This window comes from Oncorhynchus clarkii, chromosome 33 (assembly GCF_045791955.1).
Source record: "Oncorhynchus clarkii lewisi isolate Uvic-CL-2024 chromosome 33, UVic_Ocla_1.0, whole genome shotgun sequence".
NCBI lineage: Eukaryota > Metazoa > Chordata > Actinopteri > Salmoniformes > Salmonidae > Oncorhynchus > Oncorhynchus clarkii.
This window is the reverse complement of record NC_092179.1, coordinates 29,477,227-29,497,355: the sequence shown is the minus strand read 5'-3', so window position 1 is coordinate 29,497,355 and position 20,129 is coordinate 29,477,227. Positions and strand designations below refer to the sequence as shown.

Sequence of the window (20,129 nt, the reverse complement as noted above, 5' to 3'; positions counted from 1 at the left end):
AGTCTAATAGGTGGTCATGTGGTCACTAGTCTAATAGGATGTGGTCACTAGTCTAATAGGATGTGGTCACTAGTCTAATAGATGTGGTCACTAGTCTAATAGGATGTGGTCACTAGTCTAATAGGATGTGGTCACTAGTGGATGTGGTCACTAGTCTAATAGGATGTGGTCACTAGTCTAATAGGATGTGATAGTGTGGTCTAATAGGATGTGGTCACTGTCTAATAGGATGTGGTCACTAGGTCACTAGTCTAATAGGATGTGGTCACTAGTCTAATAGGATGTGGTCACTAGTCTAATAGGATGTGGTCACTAGTCTAATAGGATGTGGTCACTAGTCTAATAGGATGTGGTCACTAGTCTAATAGGATGTGGTCACTAGTCTAATAGGATAGTGGTCACTAGTCTAATAGGATGTGGTCACTAGTCTAATAGGATAGTCTAATAGTGTGGTCACTAGTCTAATAGGATGTGGTCACTAGTCTAATAGGATGTGGTCACTAGTCTAATAGGATGTGGTCACTAGGATCACTAGTCTATAGGATGTGGTCACTAGTCTAGTGGTGGTCACTAGTCTAATAGGATGTGATGTCACTAGTCTAATAGATGTGGTCACTAGTCTAATAGGATGTGGTCACTAGTGGTGTGGTCACTAGTCTAATAGGATGTGGTCACTAGTCTAATAGGATAGTGATGTGTCACTAGTCTAATAGGATGTGGTCACTAGTCTAATAGGATGTGGTCACTAGTCTAATAGGATGTGGTCACTAGTCTAATGGTCACTAGTCTCATAGGATGTGGTCACTAGTCTAATAATAGGATGTGGTCACTAGTCTAATAGGATGTGGTCACTAGTCTAATAGGATGATGTGGTCACTAGTCTAATAGGATGTGGTCACTAGTCTAATAGGATGTGGTCACTAGTCTCATAGGATGTGGTCACTAGTCTCATGTGTGGTCACTAGTCTAATAGGATATGATGTCTAATAGGATGTGGTCACTAGTCTAATAGGATGTGGTCACTAGTCTAATAGGATGTGGTCACTAGTCTAATAGGATAGTGGTCACTAGTCTCAATAGGATGTGGTCACTAGTCTAATATGATGTGGTCACTAGTCTAATAGGATGTGTGGTCACTAGTCTAATAGGATGTGGTCACTAGTCTAATATGATGTGGTCACTAGTCTAATAGGATGTGGTCACTAGTCTAATAGGATGTGGTCACTAGGGATGTGGTCACTAGTCTTAATACGACTGTCTAATAGGATGGTCACTAGTCTAATATGATGTGGTCACTAGGCTAATATGTGGTCACTAGTCTAATAGGATGTGGTCACTAGTCTATAGGATGTGGTCACTAGTCTACTAGTATGTCTAATATGATGTGGTCACTAGTCTAATAGGATGTGTGGTCACTAGTCTAATAGGATGTAGTCTAATAGGATGTGGTCACTAGTCTAGATAGGATGTCTAATAGGATGTCACTAGTCTAATAGGATGTGGTCACTAGTGGTCACTAGTCTAATAGGATCACTAGTCTAATAGGATGGACTAGTCTAATAGGATATGATGTGGTCACTAGTCTAATAGGATATGATGTGGTCACTAGTCTAATAGGATGTGGTCACTAGTCTAATAGGATGTGGTCACTAGTCTAATAGGATATGATGGTCACTAGTCTAATACTAGATGATAGTCTAATATGACGTGGTCACTAGTCTAATAGGACGTGGTCACTAGTAGTCTCATAGGATGTGGTCACTAGTCTAATAGGTCATATGATGTGTCTAATAGGATCACTAGTCTAATAGGATGTCTAATAGGATGTGGTCACTAGTCTAATATGATGTGGTCACTAGTCTAAGGATAGTGTGGTCACTAGTCTAATAGGATGTGGTCACTAGTCTGGTCACTAGTCTAATAGGATGTGGTCACTAGTCTCATAGGATGTGGTCACTAGTCTAATACTAGTCTAATAGGATGTGGTCATAGTCTAATAGGATGGTCATAGTGTGGTCACTAGTCTAATAGGATCACTAGTCTAATAGGATGTGGTCACTAGTCTAATACGTGGTCACTAGTCTAATAGGATGTGGTCACTAGTGGATGTCACTAGTCACTAGTCTAATAGGATGTGGTCACTAGTCTAATAGGATGTGGTCACTAGTCTAATAGGATGTGGTCACTAGTCTAATAGGATGTGTGGTCACTAGTCTAATAGGATGTGGTCACTAGTCTAGTCTAATAGGATGTGGTCACTAGTCTAATAGGATGTGGTCACTAGTCTAATAGGATGTGGTCACTAGTCTAATAATACTAGTCTAATAGGATGTGGTCACTAGTCTCATAGATGTGGTCACTAGTCTAGTCTAATAGGATGTGGTCATAGGATGTGGTCACTAGTCTAATAATGGTCACTAGTCTAATAGGACGTGGTCACTAGTCTAATAGGATGTGGTCACTAGTCTAATAGGATGTGGTCACTAGTCTCATAGGATGTGGTCACTAGTCTTAATACGATGTGGTCACTAGTCTAATATGATGTGGTCACTAGTCTAATAGGATGTGGTCACTAGTCTAATAGGATGTGGTCACTAGTCTAATAGGATGTGGTCACTAGTCTAATAGGATGTCTAATAGGATGTGGTCACTAGGTGTGGTCACTAGTCTCACTAGTCTAATAGGATGTCTAATAGGATCACTAGTCTCATAGGATGTTGTCACTAGTCTAATAGATGTGGTCACTAGTCTAATAGGATGTGGTCACTAGTCTAATAGGATGTGGTCACTGACTAGTCTCATAGGATGTGGTCACTAGTCTTAATACGATGTGGTCACTAGTCTAATAGGATGGTGGTCACTAGTCTTAATAGGATGTGGATGTGGTCACTAGTCTAATAGTCTAATAGGATATGATGTGGTCACTAGATGTGGTCACTAGTCTAATATGAGGTGGTCACTAGTCTAATAGGATGTGGTCACTAGTCTCATAATAGGATGTGGTCACTAGTCTAATAGGATGATGTGGTCACTAGTCTAATATGATGTGGTCACTAGTCTTAGGATGTGGTCACTAGTCTAATAATGTGGTCACTAGTCTCATAGGATGTGGTCACTAGTTTAATAGGATGTGGTCACTAGTCTCATAGGATGTGGTCACTAGTCTAATATGATGTGGTCACTAGTCTAATAGGATGATGTGGTCACTAGTCTCATATAGGATGTGGTCACTAGTCTAATAGGATAGGATGGTCACTAGTCTAATAGGATGTGGTCACTAGTCTAGTCTAATAGGATGTGGTCACTAGTCTAATATGATGTGGTCACTAGTCTAATAGGACTGTGGATAGGATGTGGTCACTAGTCTAATATGATGTGGTCACTAGTCTAATATGATGTGGTCACTAGTCTAATAGGATGTGGTCACTAGTCTAATAGGATGTGGTCACTAGTCTCATAGGATAGGATGTGGTCACTAGTCTAATATGACGTGGTCACTAGATGACGTGGTCACTAGTCTAATATGATGTGGTCACTAGTCTAATATGATGTGGTCACTAGTCTCATAGGATGTGTGGTCACTAGTCTAATAGGATGATGTGGTCACTAGTCTAATACGATGTGGTCACTAGTCTCATAGGATGTGGTCACTAGTCTAGGATGTGGTCACTAGTCTCATAGGATAGGATGTGGTCACTAGTCTAATATGATGTGGTCACTAGTCTAATAGGATGTGGTCACTAGTCTTAATACGATGTGGTCACTAGTCTAATATGACGTGGTCACTAGTCTAATATGACGTGGTCACTAGTCTAATATGACGTGGTCACTAGTCTAATATGATGTGGTCACTAGTCTAATATGACGTGGTCACTAGTCTAATATGACGTGGTCACTAGTCTAATATGATGTGGTCACTAGTCTAATAGGATGTGGTCACTAGTCTAATAGGATGTGGTCACTAGTCTAATAGGATGTGGTCACTAGTCTAATATGATGTGGTCACTAGTCTAATAGGATGTGGTCACTAGTCTAATAGGATGTGGTCACTAGTCTAATAGGATGTGGTCACTAGTCTAATATGATGTGGTCACTAGTCTAATAGGATGTGGTCACTAGTCTAATAGGATGTGGTCACTAGTCTCATAGGATGTGGTCACTAGTCTAATAGGATGTGGTCACTAGTCTAATAGGATGTGGTCACTAGTCTCATAGGATGTGGTCACTAGTCTAATAGGATGTGGTCACTAGTCTCATAGGATGTGGTCACTAGTCTAATAGGATGTGGTCACTAGTCCACAGTGATCAGAAAGGACTTATGGGATGTGGTCACTAGTCCACAGTGATCAGAAAGGATTTATGGGATGTGGTCACTAGTCCACAGTGATCAGAAAGGACTAAATTAGTTTTTAAGGCCCTTTAACATGCCAAACTATGACCATTACATTTCACAAGCTGGAACTAAATCTATTGTACAGCACTAAGTCTTTTTAAACAGGATCTGAAGTCTTTCAACAAGCCAAACTGTGATCAATTCTATTCACAAGCTTTGGCAATATAAAAATGTGTTTCCCATGCCAAAAAAAAGCCCATTGAATTGAGAGGGAGGGAGCGAGAGAAAGAAAGAGAGAGTTTATTGTACAGTCTGTAGAGCACTGGGTTAACGAGTGCCTGCTGACCAGTGGTACAGTTAACCTTGTTAACCTTGTTAACATTTCTTTTTGACTGCAGGAAATTGGGCCCATTCTTTTTCCTGGAATGACTTCCACGCTCGGGTTGAGCATGAGCTCCTAATGTCCACACTTCCTCCTCTCTGCTCCCTCTGAGTGGGTTAGTTGTTAATGAGACAGATTCTGCCCTTGATTAAATCCTCACATTATCGCTTGAGCTTTAGGGTCCCAAATGGCACCCTATTCCCTACATCGTGGCCTACTTCTCTCTGGGCCCTGGTCAAAAGAAGTGCACTATGTAGTGAATAGGATGCCATTTGGGACGCATAACATTTAGAATAGAACAGAGCGAGGCCAAAGGGGGTCGGTAAGTCTTGAAATAAACAACTAATGTACTGCCCTGTGTTGTTAGCTTGTTGTCGTTTCCTGCTCTGCCTAGCAGGAAGAGCTTCAGGAGGAAGAAGCAGCTCTATATAGGATTGCTGCTCTGCCTACAGGAAGAGCTTCAGGAGGGAGAAGCAGCTCTTTATAGGATTGCTGCTCTGCCTACAGGAAGAGCTTCAGGAGGGAGAAGCAGCTCTTTATAGGATTGACATGTAATGAGGAAGGGAGAGACATATTTACTGGCTTTAACGTCATTTGGGAGAGATTTTCTTACTCGCCTCCCAGACTTGTATTGAAATGTTTTATAAGATATCGATAGAGTTTGTACTCGCAGTGTGGGTGGGTGTGCATGTGTACGAACGTGTGTGTGTGTGTATGTGAACATACATGTTCACAGAGGGTGTGTTGCAGGGCTCGGGGGAGCATTCTGGGGGTTCCTCTCCCCAGAGCCTCTCTCTTTCTCTGGACACTGAACATGTGGAGCTCCCTCTTCTCCTCCTCACTGAGAGAGTGGCAGTACCGTACCTGGGAGGGAGGGAGGGAGGGAGAGAGAGAGAGAGAGAGAGCGGGAGGGAGAGAGAAAGAGAGAGAGAGAAATAACACCAACTCAGATTTTACCCAACAGATAAAACCTAAACCATCACTGCTTCCACCACAGATGTATTTTATGGTTATGTTATGGAAGGTGTTCTTCCCCTGGAGGCTCACCCCAAGGTTGGCATGAACGTGCACACATCAAGCCTGATGTTTAGGGCAGACAATTACCACACAGATCAATAAAAACGAGCGGAAGACTAACAACCAACAATGGGCCTTGTGGTTCCCTAACAACAGCAAACAACGCTGGTACACAACGAGAGCCCTCGGAGCGCCGCTCTCTAAACGTTCTCTGGTGTGTGTGTGTGTGTGTGTGTGTGCCCTACTTTACGGAGGCCTTGTAAACCACAGCTATGCCTGGAATCTCCCCTTCTCCCCTGCTGCAGTATGCCGCTCTGCTCTGAGCCTGGCAGCAAACATCATAAAGTCAATCAGTCAGATGCTTTATTGTTCCAAGGAACAAACGCCTGCCCACCTACAGGACTGGAGCAGAGCAGTCAAAGATGCCCTCTGTGATAGCCTCACATAGCCCCTCTGTACATCTCCCAGTGTAAACTGTGCTGACTAAAGGCGTGGTTTACAATGTGGGTCCAAGGAGTGCTGGTTTACAATCTAGAAAGACATTACAAGGATCCGGTTGTGTTTAAATGCAGTTATGCACCATATGTTACTATGGCGATCGTAGTAGGCGAAGTGAGTGGTTTGTCTTTACTAGAATACCTCCACTGTGACGAGGTGACATTCTTTAGTTAGCATTAACCTGGCCTGATCCCAGATATGTGTGGTTAAAGCCATCTCCGCTGACTATCACTGTCTGGGTGAAGCACATTCAGATCTGGGACCAGGGCCTGTATTCACAAAGAGTGTCTAGGATCAGGTTTGTGAATACCTGATCCTCTTTGTGAATACTAATCTCTCATGGACAGATGTATGTGAATTGAACTGGTACTGTAGAATCTGTTGGAATTGGAATGTGATCTGTGGGATAACGAGGAGCAGTAGGTGCTTCGCAGGTTATTCGGACTAATCACGATTTTGCAGGTGTAAGCATCCTTCGAATTTGGGAGGGGAGGGGACATTCAACCCGTAACTTGCACCGAGAGAGGGTGGAGCTCCTCGTTCCGGTTCCGTTCCTCGTTCTAGCATCTCTTAATTCATTCTCTTAACACTTATGGACCCAGAACCTAATCAAGCAGCTGACCCATTACCTGAGACTTTAGTTCTGGGTTAACCGAGACTATGTGAATACAGACCCAGTAGATTAACTCTCTGTCCTGGGTTCAGTTCTTACCTCATTGTCATGAGGGGGCAGCTGGTAGAGCAGACCCAGTAGATTAACTCTCTGTCCTGGGTTCAGTTCTTACCTCATTGTCATGAGGCGGCAGCTGGTAGAGCAGCTGTCTGATCCTGTGTTTCTCTCCAGGACTGTTGACGTAGGGGACCTTGTCCTCCGGAAGACAGGAGAAATACTGCTGTACCTGGGGATGGAGGGATGGGGGGACGGAGGGATGGGGGGACGGAGGGATGGGGGGATGGAGGGACGGAGGGATGGGGGGAATGGTTAGAACAGTCTTAGTTCTGTCATACTGCAAATCCACCTTCAATCACACATGTTCCAGGTTGGTCTTAATGGTTTAGTAGTTCAGTTGGAGGGTGATGCTCACCCTAAAAGACCAGGCATACCTCCAGGATCTGTACTGCCCTGCATCATAAATACCCCACTGGGCTCCAGGACAAGAGCACAATCACAGCTGCTTAAAGAGCTTTGTTCGGGCCAGATCCACCATGGTATGCCAACAAAGGCCAGGGTCAGTCAGTCAGTCACAGTCAGTCAGTGGAAAATCACTCAGGTCACAGTTCATACAAGACTGGTGCTTCCGTTGACTGATTGACCATTTTTACAATAGTTATCCCACCAACCAACTACCTTTTCTTGATGAATGTTTCCATCTCTCCACCATGAGTTCATGACTATCTATGAATATGAAGACCCTGTTTTACCTCCACACATTCTAGAGGTGTAGAGAGTGAAGGGCTGGGAAACAAGGGGGACTGGGTGGGGGGGAGTAAGGTTACAAAAACAAGGTATTTGGCTTGGAAGGCCTCCTGTTGATTTCAGACCTTCATTACTTCCATGTGTGCTCATGGTTAATGAGAGGGTGGGGGAGAGATAGAAGGAAGAGTGCGAGAGAGAGAGAGAGAGACAAGAGCTTTTGGGAAAGAGAGAGAGAGAGCTTTGGGAAAGTGCCACATAGCCTGGAGTCAGAGGCCAGCCCTGTTTGCAGTCGGAGCTGAACTGTAAAGAAAGCAGCCAGTGTTAATGATGCTACAGCCACACAGTCAGTATCACTAGGAAGGAGGCATAAAACACTCTCAACCACTCTAGCCCCACAGGCTAACAGGCCACAGTAACGATCTGCTGAGGTTGCATGTTACTGCACTAACTGAAACAGGATGTGAACATGTATTTATAATAGTTTGTACACTCTTAGAACTTTTTGAGGTTCTACACAGCACCTTCGGCTGTCCCCGTAGAATGATCCTTTGAAGAACCCTTTTGAGTTCCATGTAGAACCCTCTTCTACATGGAACTCAAAAAGGTTCAACCTGGAACCGTAAAAGTTTCTTCTAAGGATGGAACCTACCTGGAACCAAAAGGGGTTCTCCCATGGGGGAAGCTTTAGAACTGTTTAGGAACCTTTTTTTGTAAGAATGTATAGTTGATGCCACATTGGGACTTAATAGACTTCCGGCGCCGACAGAGATGGCCGCCTCGCTTCGCGTTCCTAGGAAACAATGTTTTTTTACGTGTTATTTCTTACATTGGTACGCCAGGTAATCTTAGGTTTCATTACATACAGTCGGGAGGATAAGAGCAACGTCAACTCAACATCATTACGACCAGGAATACGACTTTCCCGAAGCGGATCCTGTGTTTTGCCCACCACCCAGGACAATGGATCGGATCCCAGCCGGCGAACCTAAACAACGTCACCGTAAAAGGGGCAAACGAAGCGGTCTTCTGGTCAGGCTCCGGAGACGGCCACATCGCGCACCGCTCCCTAGCATACTACTCGCCAATGTCCAGTCTCTTGACAACAAGGTTGATGAAATCCGAGCAAGGGTAGCGCTCCAGAGAGACATAAGAGACTGTAATGTTCTTTGCTTCATGGCTCACTCGAGTGACGCTATCGGAGTCGATGCAGCCAGCTGGTTTCTTCACACATCGCGCCGACAGAAACAAGCATCTTTCTGGTAAGAAGAGGGGCGGATGGGTATTCCTTATGATTAACGAGATGTGATGTGATCATAACAACATACAGGAACTCAAGTCCTTCTGTTCACCTGACTTAGAATTCCTCACAATCAAATGTCGACCGCATTATCTACCAAGAGAATTCTCTTTGATTATAATCACAGCCATATATATTCCCCCCGAAGCAGACACATCGACGGCCCTGAACAAACTTTATTTGACTCTATGTAAACTGGAAACCACATATCCTGAGGCTGAATTCATTGTAGCTGGGGATTTTAACAAGGTTAATCTGAGAACAAGACTCCCTAAATTCTATCAGCATATCGATTGTTCAACCAGGGCTGGTAAAACCCTGGATCATTGTTATTCTAACTTCCGCGACGCATATAAGGCCCTCCCTCGCCCTCCTTCCAGAAAAGCTGACCACGACTCTATTTTGTTGCTTCCAGCCTAGAGACAGAAACTAAAACATTAAGCTCCCGCACTCAGGTCTGTTCAACGCTGGTCCGACCAATCTGATTCCACGTTTCAAGACTGCTTCGATCACGTGGATTGGGATATAGGTTCCACATTGCGTCCAACAACAACATTGACGAATACGCTGATTTGGTGAGCGAGTTCATTAGAAAGTGCATCGGCGATGTCGTACCCACAGCAACTATTAAAACATTCCCAAACCAGAAACCGTGGATTGATGGCAGCATTCGCGCAAAACTGAAAGCGCGAACCACTGCTTTTAACCAGGGCAAGGTGACCGGAAACATGACCGAATACAAACAGTGTAGCTATTCCCTCCGCAAGGCAATCAAACAAGCTAAGTGTCAGTATAGAGACAAAGTAGAGTTGCAATTCAATGGCTCAGACACAAGAGGTATGTGGCAGGGTCTACAGTCAATCACGGATTACAAAAAGAAAACCAGCCCCGTCACGGACCAGGATGTCTTGCTTCCAGACAGACTAAATAACTTCTTTGCTCGCTTTGAGGACAATACAGTGCCACTGACATGGCCCGGTACCAAAACCTGCGGAATCTCCTTCACTGCAGCCGACGTGAGTAAAACATTTAAACGTGTTAACCCTCGCAAGGCTGCAGGCCCAGACGGCATCCCCAGCTGCGTCCTCAGAGCATGCGCAGACCAACTGGCTGGTGTGTTTACGGACATATTCAATCAATCCTTATCCCAGTCTGCTGTCCCCACATGCTTCAAGAGGTCCACCATTGTTCCTGTTCCCAAGAAAGCTAAACGACTACCGCCCGTAGCACTCACTTCCGTCATCATAAAGTTCTTTGAGAGACTAGTCAAGGACCATATCACCTCCACCCTACCTGACACCCTAGACCCACTCCAATTTGTTTACCGCCCCAATAGGTCCACAGACGATGCAATCGCAACCACACTGCACACTGCCCTAACCCATCTGGACAAGAGGAATACCTACGTGAGAATGCTGTTCATTGACTACAGCTCAGCATTTAACACCATAGTACCCTCCAAACTCGTCATCTCGACCCCGCCCTGTGCAACTGGGTCCTGGACTTCCTGACGGGCCGCCCCCAGGTGGTGAGGGTAGGTAACAACATCTGGGAGGAGGTGAGGGCCCTCGTAGTGTGGTGTCAGGAAAATAAACTCACACTCGACGTCAACAAAACAAAGGAGATGATCGTGGACTTCAGGAAACAGCAGAGGGAGCACCCCCCTATCCACATCGTCGGGACAGTAGTGGAGAGGGTAGTACGTTTTAAGTTCCTCGGCGTACACATCACGGACAAACTGAATTGGTCCACCCACACAGACAGCGTTGTGAAGAAAGCTCAGCAGCGCCTCTTCAACTTCAGGAGGCTGAAGAAATTTGGCTTGTCACCAAAAGCACTCACAAACTTCTACAGATGCATAATCGAGAGCATCCTGTCGGGCTGTATCACCGCCTGGTACGGCAACTGCTCTGCCCACAACCGTAAGGCTCTCCAGAGGGTAGTGAGGTCTGCACAACGCATCACCGGGGGCAAACTACCTGCCCTCCAGGACACCTACACCACCCGATGTCCCAGGAAGGCCATAAAGATAATCAAGGACAACAACCACCCGAGCCACTGCCTGTTCACCCCGCTATCATCCAGAAGGCGAGGTCAGTACAGGTGCATCAGAGCAGGGTCCAAGAGACTGAAAAACAGCTTCTATCTCAAGGCCATCAGACTGTTAAACAGCCACTACTAACATTGAGTGGCTGCTGCCAACATACTGACTCAACTCCAGCCACTTTAATAATGGAAATTGATGTAAAAATGTATCACTAGCCACTTTAAACACCATCTACTGCATCTTGCCATCTGTATGTAATACATGTATCACTAGCCACTTTAAACTATGCCACTTTGTTTACATACCCTACATTACTCATCTCATATGTATACACTGTACTCGATACCATCTACTGCATCTTTCCTATGCCGCTCTGTACCATCACTCATTCATATATCTTTATGTACATATTCTTCATCCCTTTACACTTGTGTGTATAAGGTAGTTGTTATGGAATTGTTTGGTTAGATTACTCGTTGGTTATTACTGCATTGTCGGAACTAGAAGCACAAGCATTTCGCTACAATCGCATTAACATCTGCTAACCATGTGTATGTGACAAATACAATTTGATTTGATTTGATTTAATAGTCGACTGGTTTTAACAGAGAAAATAGAGGGAAGCAACTGAGACAAATATATTTCAACAACATTCCAGCAAAAACAAGAGGTAATAGGACGGTAGTACTATGAACCCCTAAACCATGGGATGTATAGTCTAGCCCTAGACTGACTCTGAAACTGAACTCTAAACCATGGGATGTATAGCCTAGCCCTAGACTGACTCACTCTGAAACAGAACTCTAAACCATGGGATGTATAGCCTAGCCCTAGACTGACTCACTCTGAAACAGAACTCTAAACCATGGGATGTATAGTCTAGCCCTAGACTGACTCACTCTGAAACAGAACTCTAAACCATGGGATGTATAGCCTAGCCTTAGACTGACTCACTCTGAAACAGAACTCTAAACCATGGGATGTATAGTCTAGCCCTAGACTGACTCACTCTGAAACAGAACTCTAAACCATGGGATGTATAGCCTCGCCCTAGACTGACTCACTCTGAAACAGAACTCTAAACCATGGGATGTATAGTCTAGCCCTAGACTGACTCACTCTGAAACAGAACTCTAAACCATGGGATGTATAGTCTAGCCCTAGACTGACTCACTCTGAAACAGAACTCTAAACCATGGGATGTATAGTCTAGCCCTAGACTGACTCACTCTGAAACAGAACTCTAAACCATGGGATGTATAACCTAGCCCTAGACTGACTCACTCTGAAACATAACTGTCATTGTTGGAAAACACTGAAAAACATTGACATGACGACCTGCGTTACCATGATTATTATTTGTCTTAAATCGTATAGATCGGTGTTGACTCTATCCTACTTTGTCCCCGCTCCTCCAGACGAACATTTCCAGGAGATCACAGGCACTCTGCAGGAGGGGCGAATGGCATGTCAGTATGTCTGTATTTATAGACTCCAGACATTAAACATTAAAGCCTGAAGTCTGGCTGCAGTTTGTTTGAGGATTTGTCTCGGATGGCCACACTTCTGTGTTCAGTCAGATCTCAGTGGAAGGCAGTGTGTGTGTGTGTGTGTGTGTGTGTGTGTGTGTGTGTGTGTGTGTGTGTGTGTGTGTGTGTGTGTGTGTGTGTGTGTGTGTGTGTGTGTGTGTGTGTGTGTGTGTGTGTGTGTGTGTGTGTGTGTGTGTGTGTGTGTGTGTGTGTGTGTGTGTGTGTGTGTGTGTGTGTGTGTGGAGGGGGTTCTGTGTGTGTGTCACAGGAATTCTATGCCTGTGAGGGGTTGTTAGAATATCGGGGGCAGAGAGAGATATAGAATCTGTCAGGAGACATCAGTAGAGTTGGAGAATAGTCCTATTGCTGCTATTCTCTGTGTGCTGTAATGTCCACAGTTTGTGACACTGACAAATAGTGTGACTCTACATCTCACCACCAAGGGGATTTACAAATCAAATCAAATGGATCTATAAAGCCCTTTTTATGTCAGCATTCCTCCTGATCTCCAACAGTTAACATTAGGAGTGGACTGATTCCTCCTGATCTCCAACAGTTAACATTAGGAGTGGACTGATTCCTCCTGATCTCCAACAGTTAACATTAGGAGTGGACTGATTCCTCCTGATCTCCAACAGTTAACATTAGGAGTGGACTGATTCCTCCTGATCTCCAACAGTTAACATTAGGAGTGGACTGATTCCTCCTGATCTCCAACAGTTAACATTAGGAGTGGACTGATTCCTCCTGATCTCCAACAGTTAACATTAGAAGTGGACTGATTCCTCCTGATCTGCAACAGTTAACATTAGGAGTGGACTGATTCCTCCTGATCTCCAACAGTTAACATTAGGAGTGGACTGATTCCTCCTGATCTGCAACAGTTAACATTAGGAGTGGACTGATTCCTCCTGATCTCCAACAGTTAACATTAGGAGTGGACTGATTCCTCCTGATCTCCAACAGTTAACATTAGGAGTGGACTGATTCCTTCTGATCTCCAACAGTTAACATTAGGAGTGGACTGATTCCTCCTGATCTCCAACAGTTAACATTAGGAGTGGACTGATTCCTCCTGATCTGCAACAGTTAACATTAGGAGTGGACTGATTCCTCCTGATCTCCAACAGTTAACATTAGGAGTGGACTGATTCCTCCTGATCTGCAACAGTTAACATTAGGAGTGGACTGATTCCTCCTGATCTCCAACAGTTAACATTAGGAGTGGACTGATTCCTCCTGATCTCCAACAGTTAACATTAGGAGTGGACTGATTCCTCCTGATCTCCAACAGTTAACATTAGGAGTGGACTGATTCCTCCTGATCTGCAACAGTTAACATTAGAAGTGGACTGATTCCTCCTGATCTCCAACAGTTAACATTAGGAGTGGACTGATTCCTCCTGATCTGCAACAGTTAACATTAGGAGTGGACTGATTCCTCCTGATCTCCAACAGTTAACATTAGGAGTGGACTGATTCCTCCTGATCTCCAACAGTTAACATTAGGAGTGGACTGATTCCTCCTGATCTGCAACAGTTAACATTTGGAGTGGACTGATTCCTCCTGATCTCCAACAGTTAACATTAGGAGTGGACTGATTCCTCCTGATCTCCAACAGTTAACATTAGGAGTGGACTGATTCCTCCTGATCTCCAACAGTTAACATTAGGAGTGGACTGATTCCTCCTGATCTCCAACAGTTAACATTAGGAGTGGATTGATTCCTCCTGATCTCCAACAGTTAACATTAGGAGTGGATTGATTCCTCCTGATCTCCAACAGTTAACATTAGGAGTGGACTGATTCCTCCTGATCTCCAACAGTTAACATTAGGAGTGGACTGATTCCTCCTGATCTCCAACAGTTAACATTAGGAGTGGACTGATTCCTCCTGATCTCCAACAGTTAACATTAGGAGCGGACTGATTCCTCCTGATCTCCAACAGTTAACATTAGGAGTGGACTGATTCCTCCTGATCTCCAACAGTTAACATTAGGAGTGGACTGATTCCTCCTGATCTCCAACAGTTAACATTAGGAGTGGATTGATTCCTCCTGATCTCCAACAGTTAACATTAGGAGTGGATTTGAGAGAGAGAGAGAGAGAGAGAGAGAGAGAGAGAGAGAGAGAGAGAGAGAGAGAGAGAGAGAGAGAGAGAGAGAGAGAGAGAGAGAGAGAGAGAGAGAGAGAGAGAGAGAGAGAGAGAGAGAGAGAGAGAGAGAGAGAGAGAGAGAGAGAGAGAGAGAGAATGAGAATGAGAATACCGGCAGAATACCTGACCATTGTGACTGACCCGGCCGCCGTAGGCAGACATGGCTCTCAAGAGAAGACAGGCTATGTGCTCACTGCCCACAAAATGAGGTGGAAACTGAGCTGCACTTCCTAACCTCCTGCCCAATGTATGACCATATTAGAGAGACATATTTCCCTCAGATTACACAGATCCACAAAGAATTCGAAAACAAATCCAATTTTGAAAAACTCCCATATCTACTGGGTGAAATTCCACAGTGTGCCATCACAGCAGCAAGATTTGTGACCTGTTGCCACGAGAAAAGGGCAACCAGTGAAGAACACACACCATTGTAAATACAACCCATATTTATGCTTATTTATTTTATCTTGTGTCCTTTAACCATTTGTACATTGTTAAAACACTGTATATATATATAATATGACATTTGTAATGTCTTTACTGTTTTGAAACCTCTGTATGTGTAATGTTTACTGTTAATTTTTGTTGTTTTTCACTTTATATATTCACTTTGTATGTTGTCTACCTCACTTGCTTTGGCAATGTTAACACATGTTTCCCATGCCAATAAAGCCCTTGAATTGAATTGAATTGAATTGAGAGATAGAGATAGAGAGATGCCCGTCCCAGTGTCACACCAGCCCTACCAGATGTTCTGTTTCCACCTCGAGCCGAAACTCTGGACTCATCCAACTCAATCCAATGGATGACAGCACAGTATTATCTATTGTCCATCATTATGTATCTCCATTATGTTATAGTTACAGGTTATAGTTACAGTCATGTATCTCCATCATGTTATAGTTACAGTCATGTATCTCCATCATGTTATAGTTACAGTCATGTATCTCCATCATGTTATATTTACAGTCATGTATCTCCATCATGTTATAGTTACAGTCATGTATCTCCATCATGTTATATTTACAGGTTATATTTACAGGTTATATTTACAGTCATGTATCTCCATCATGTTATATTTACAGGTTATAGTTACAGTCATGTATCTCCATCATGTTATAGTTACAGTCATGTATCTCCATCATGTTATAGTTACAGTCATGTATCTCCATCATGTTATATTTACAGTCATGTATCTCCATCATGTTATAGTTACAGTCATGTATCTCCATCATGTTATATTTAAAGGTTATATTTACAGGTTATATTTACAGTCATGTATCTCCATCATGTTATATTTACAGGTTATAGTTACAGTCATGTATCTCCATCATGTTATAGTTACAGTCATATATCTCCATCATGTTATAGTTACAGTCATGTATCTCCATCATGTTATATTTACAGTCATGTATCTCCATCATGTTATAGTTACAGTCATATATCTCCATCATGTTATAGTTACAGTCATGTATCTCCATCATGATATATTTACAGTCATGTATCTCCATCATGTTATAGGTACAGTCATGTATCTCCATCATGTTATATTTACAGTCATGTATCTCCATCATGTTATAGTTACAGTCATGTATCTCCATCATGTTATAGTTACAGTCATGTATCTCCATCATGTTATATTTACAGGTTATAGTTACAGTCATGTATCTCCATCATGTTATAGTTACAGTCATGTATCTCCATCATGTTATAGTTACAGTCATGTATCTCCATCATGTTATATTTACAGGTTATAGTTACAGTCATGTATCTCCATCATGTTATAGTTACAGTCATGTATCTCCATCATGTTATAGTTACAGTCATGTATCTCCATCATGTTATATTTATAGGTTATAGTTACAGTCATGTATCTCCATCATGTTATAGTTACAGTCATGTATCTCCATCATGTTATAGTTAGTCATGTATCTCCATCATGTTATAGTTACAGGTTATAGTTATAGTCATATATCTCCATCATGTTATAGTTACAGTCATGTATCTCTATCATGTTATAGTTACAGTCATATATCTCCATCATGTTATATTTACAGGTTATAGTTACAGTCATATATCTCCATCATGTTATAGTTACAGTCATGTATCTCCATCATGTTATATTTACAGTTATGTATCTCCATCATGTTATATTTACAGTCATATATCTCCATCATGTTATAGTTACAGGTTATAGTTACAGTCATGTATCTCCATCATGTTATAGTTACAGGTTATAGTTACAGTCATGTATCTCCATCATGTTATATTTACAGTCATGTATCTCCATCATGTTATAGTTACAGTCATGTATCTCCATCATGTTATAGTTAGTCATGTATCTCCATCATGTTATAGTTACAGTCATATATCTCCATCATGTTATAGTTACAGTCATGTATCTCCATCATGTTATATTTACAGTCATGTATCTCCATCATGTTATAGTTACAGTCATATATCTCCATCATGTTATAGTTACAGTCATGTATCTCCATCATGTTATATTTACAGGTTATATTTACAGTCATGTATCTCCATCATGTTATATTTACAGGTTATAGTTACAGTCATATATCTCCATCATGTTATATTTACAGGTTATAGTTACAGTCATGTATCTCCATCATGTTATATTTATAGGTTATAGTTACAGTCATGTATCTCCATCATGTTATAGTTACAGTCATGTATCTCTATCATGTTATAGTTACAGTCATGTATCTCCATCATGTTATAGTTACAGTCATGTATCTCCATCATGTTATATTTACAGTCATATATCTCCATCATGTTATATTTACAGTCATGTATCTCCATCATGTTTTAGTTACAGTCATGTATCTCCATCATGTTATATTTACAGTCATATATCTCCATCATGTTATAGTTACAGTCATGTATCTCCATCATGTTATAGTTACAGTCATATATCTCCATCATGTTATATTTACAGGTTATAGTTACAGTCATGTATCTCCATCATGTTATAGTTACAGTCATATATCTCCATCATGTTATAGTTACAGTCATGTATCTCCATCATGTTATAGTTACAGTCATGTATCTCTATCATGTTATAGTTACAGCTTATAGTTACAGTCATATTTCTCCATCATGTTATAGTTACAGTCATGTATCTCCATCATGTTATAGTTACAGTCATGTATCTCCATCATGTTATAGTTACAGTCATGTATCTCCGTCATGTTATAGTTACAGTCATGTATCTCCATCATGTTATATTTACAGGTTATAGTTACAGTCATATATCTCCATCATGTTATATTTACAGGTTATAGTTACAGTCATGTATCTCCATCATGTTATATTTATAGGTTATAGTTACAGTCATGTATCTCCATCATGTTATAGTTACAGTCATGTATCTCCATCATGTTATAGTTACAGTCATGTATCTCCATCATGTTATAGTTACAGTCATGTATCTCCATCATGTTATAGTTACAGTCATGTATCTCCATCATGTTATAGTTACAGTCATGTATCTCCATCATGTTATATTTACAGTCATGTATCTCCATCATGTTATAGTTACAGTCATGTATCTCCATCATGTTATATTTACAGTCATATTTCTCCATCATGTTATAGTTACAGTCATGTATCTCCATCATGTTATAGTTACAGTCATGCATCTCCATCATGTTATAGTTACAGTCATGTATCTCCATCATGTTATAGTTACAGTCATGTATCTCCATCATGTTATAGTTACAGTCATGTATCTCCATCTTGTTATAGTTACAGTCATGTATCTCCATCATGTTATAGTTACAGACATGTATCTCCATCATGTTATAGTTACAGTCATGTATCTCCATCATGTTATATTTACAGGTTATAGTTACAGTCATATATCTCCATCATGTTATATTTACAGGTTATAGTTACAGTCATGTATCTCCATCATGTTATAGTTACAGTCATATATCTCCATCATGTTATAGTTACAGTCATGTATCTCCATCATGTTATAGTTACAGACATGTATCTCCATCATGTTATAGTTACAGTCATGTATCTCCATCATGTTATATTTACAGGTTATAGTTACAGTCATGTATCTCCATCATGTTATATTTACAGGTTATAGTTACAGTCATATATCTCCATCATGTTATATTTACAGGTTATAGTTACAGTCATATATCTCCATCATGTTATATTTACAGGTTATAGTTACAGTCATGTATCTCCATCATGTTATAGTTACAGTCATATATCTCCATCATGTTATAGTTACAGTCATGTATCTCCATCATGTTATAGTTACAGGTTATAGTTACAGTCATATATCTCCATCATGTTATAGTTACAGTCATGTATCTCCATCATGTTATAGTTACAGTCATGTATCTCTATCATGTTATAGTTACAGGTTATAGTTACAGTCATATATCTCCGTCATGTTATAGTTACAGTCATGTATCTCTATCATGTTATAGTTACAGTCATGTATCTCCATGTTATAGTTACAGGTTATAGTTACAGTCATGTATCTCCATCATGTTATAGTTACAGTCATGTATCTCCATCATGTTGTAGTTACAGTCATGTATCTCCATCATGTTATAGTTACAGGTTATTGTTACAGTCATGTATCTCCATCATGTTATAGTTACAGGTTACAGTTACAGTCATGTATCTCCATCATGTTATATTTACAGTCATGTATCTCCATCATGTTATATTTACAGTCATGTATCTCCATCATGTTATAGTTACAGGTTATAGTTACAGGTTATAGTTACAGTCATGTATCTCCATCATGTTATAGTTACAGTCATGTATCTCCATCATGTTATATTTACAGTCATGTATCTCCATCATGTTATAGTTACAGTCATATATCTCCATCATGTTATAGTTACAGTCATGTATCTCCATCATGTTATATTTACAGTCATGTATCTCCATCATGTTATAGTTACAGTCATGTATCTCCATCATGTTATAGTTACAGTCATATTTCTCCATCATGTTATATTTACAGTCATATATCTCCATCATGTTATAGTTACAGTCATGTATCTCCATCATGTTATATTTACAGTCATGTATCTCCATCATGTTATAGTTACAGTCATATATCTCCATCATGTTATAGTTACAGTCATATATCTCCATCATGTTATATTTACAGTCATGTATCTCCATCATGTTATAGTTACAGTCATATATCTCCATCATGTTATATTTACAGGTTATAGTTACAGTCATGTATCTCCATCATGTTATATTTACAGTCATGTATCTCCATCATGTTATAGTTACAGTCATGTATCTCCATCATGTTGTAGTTACAGTCATATATCTCCATCATGTTATATTTACAGGTTATAGTTACAGTCATGTATCTCCATCATGTTATAGTTACAGACATGTATCTCCATCATGTTGTAGTTACAGTCATGTATCTCCATCA

General features: G+C 41.3%; 1 protein-coding gene across 2 annotated transcripts in view; it reads right to left on the bottom strand.

Annotated features, from left to right (window-relative positions):
• Positions 1 to 20,129, bottom strand: part of LOC139392613 (prickle-like protein 1) — a 67,533-nt gene that overhangs the window by 8,757 nt on the left and 38,647 nt on the right. For both annotated transcript variants that reach the window (XM_071140707.1, XM_071140706.1), the window contains exons 3-4: positions 7,016 to 7,129; positions 5,442 to 5,579 (exon numbers count right to left, since the gene is read on the bottom strand). In XM_071140707.1, the coding sequence (XP_070996808.1) occupies positions 5,442 to 5,579; positions 7,016 to 7,129 (252 nt within the window). The remainder of the gene's footprint in view (positions 1 to 5,441; positions 5,580 to 7,015; positions 7,130 to 20,129) is intronic.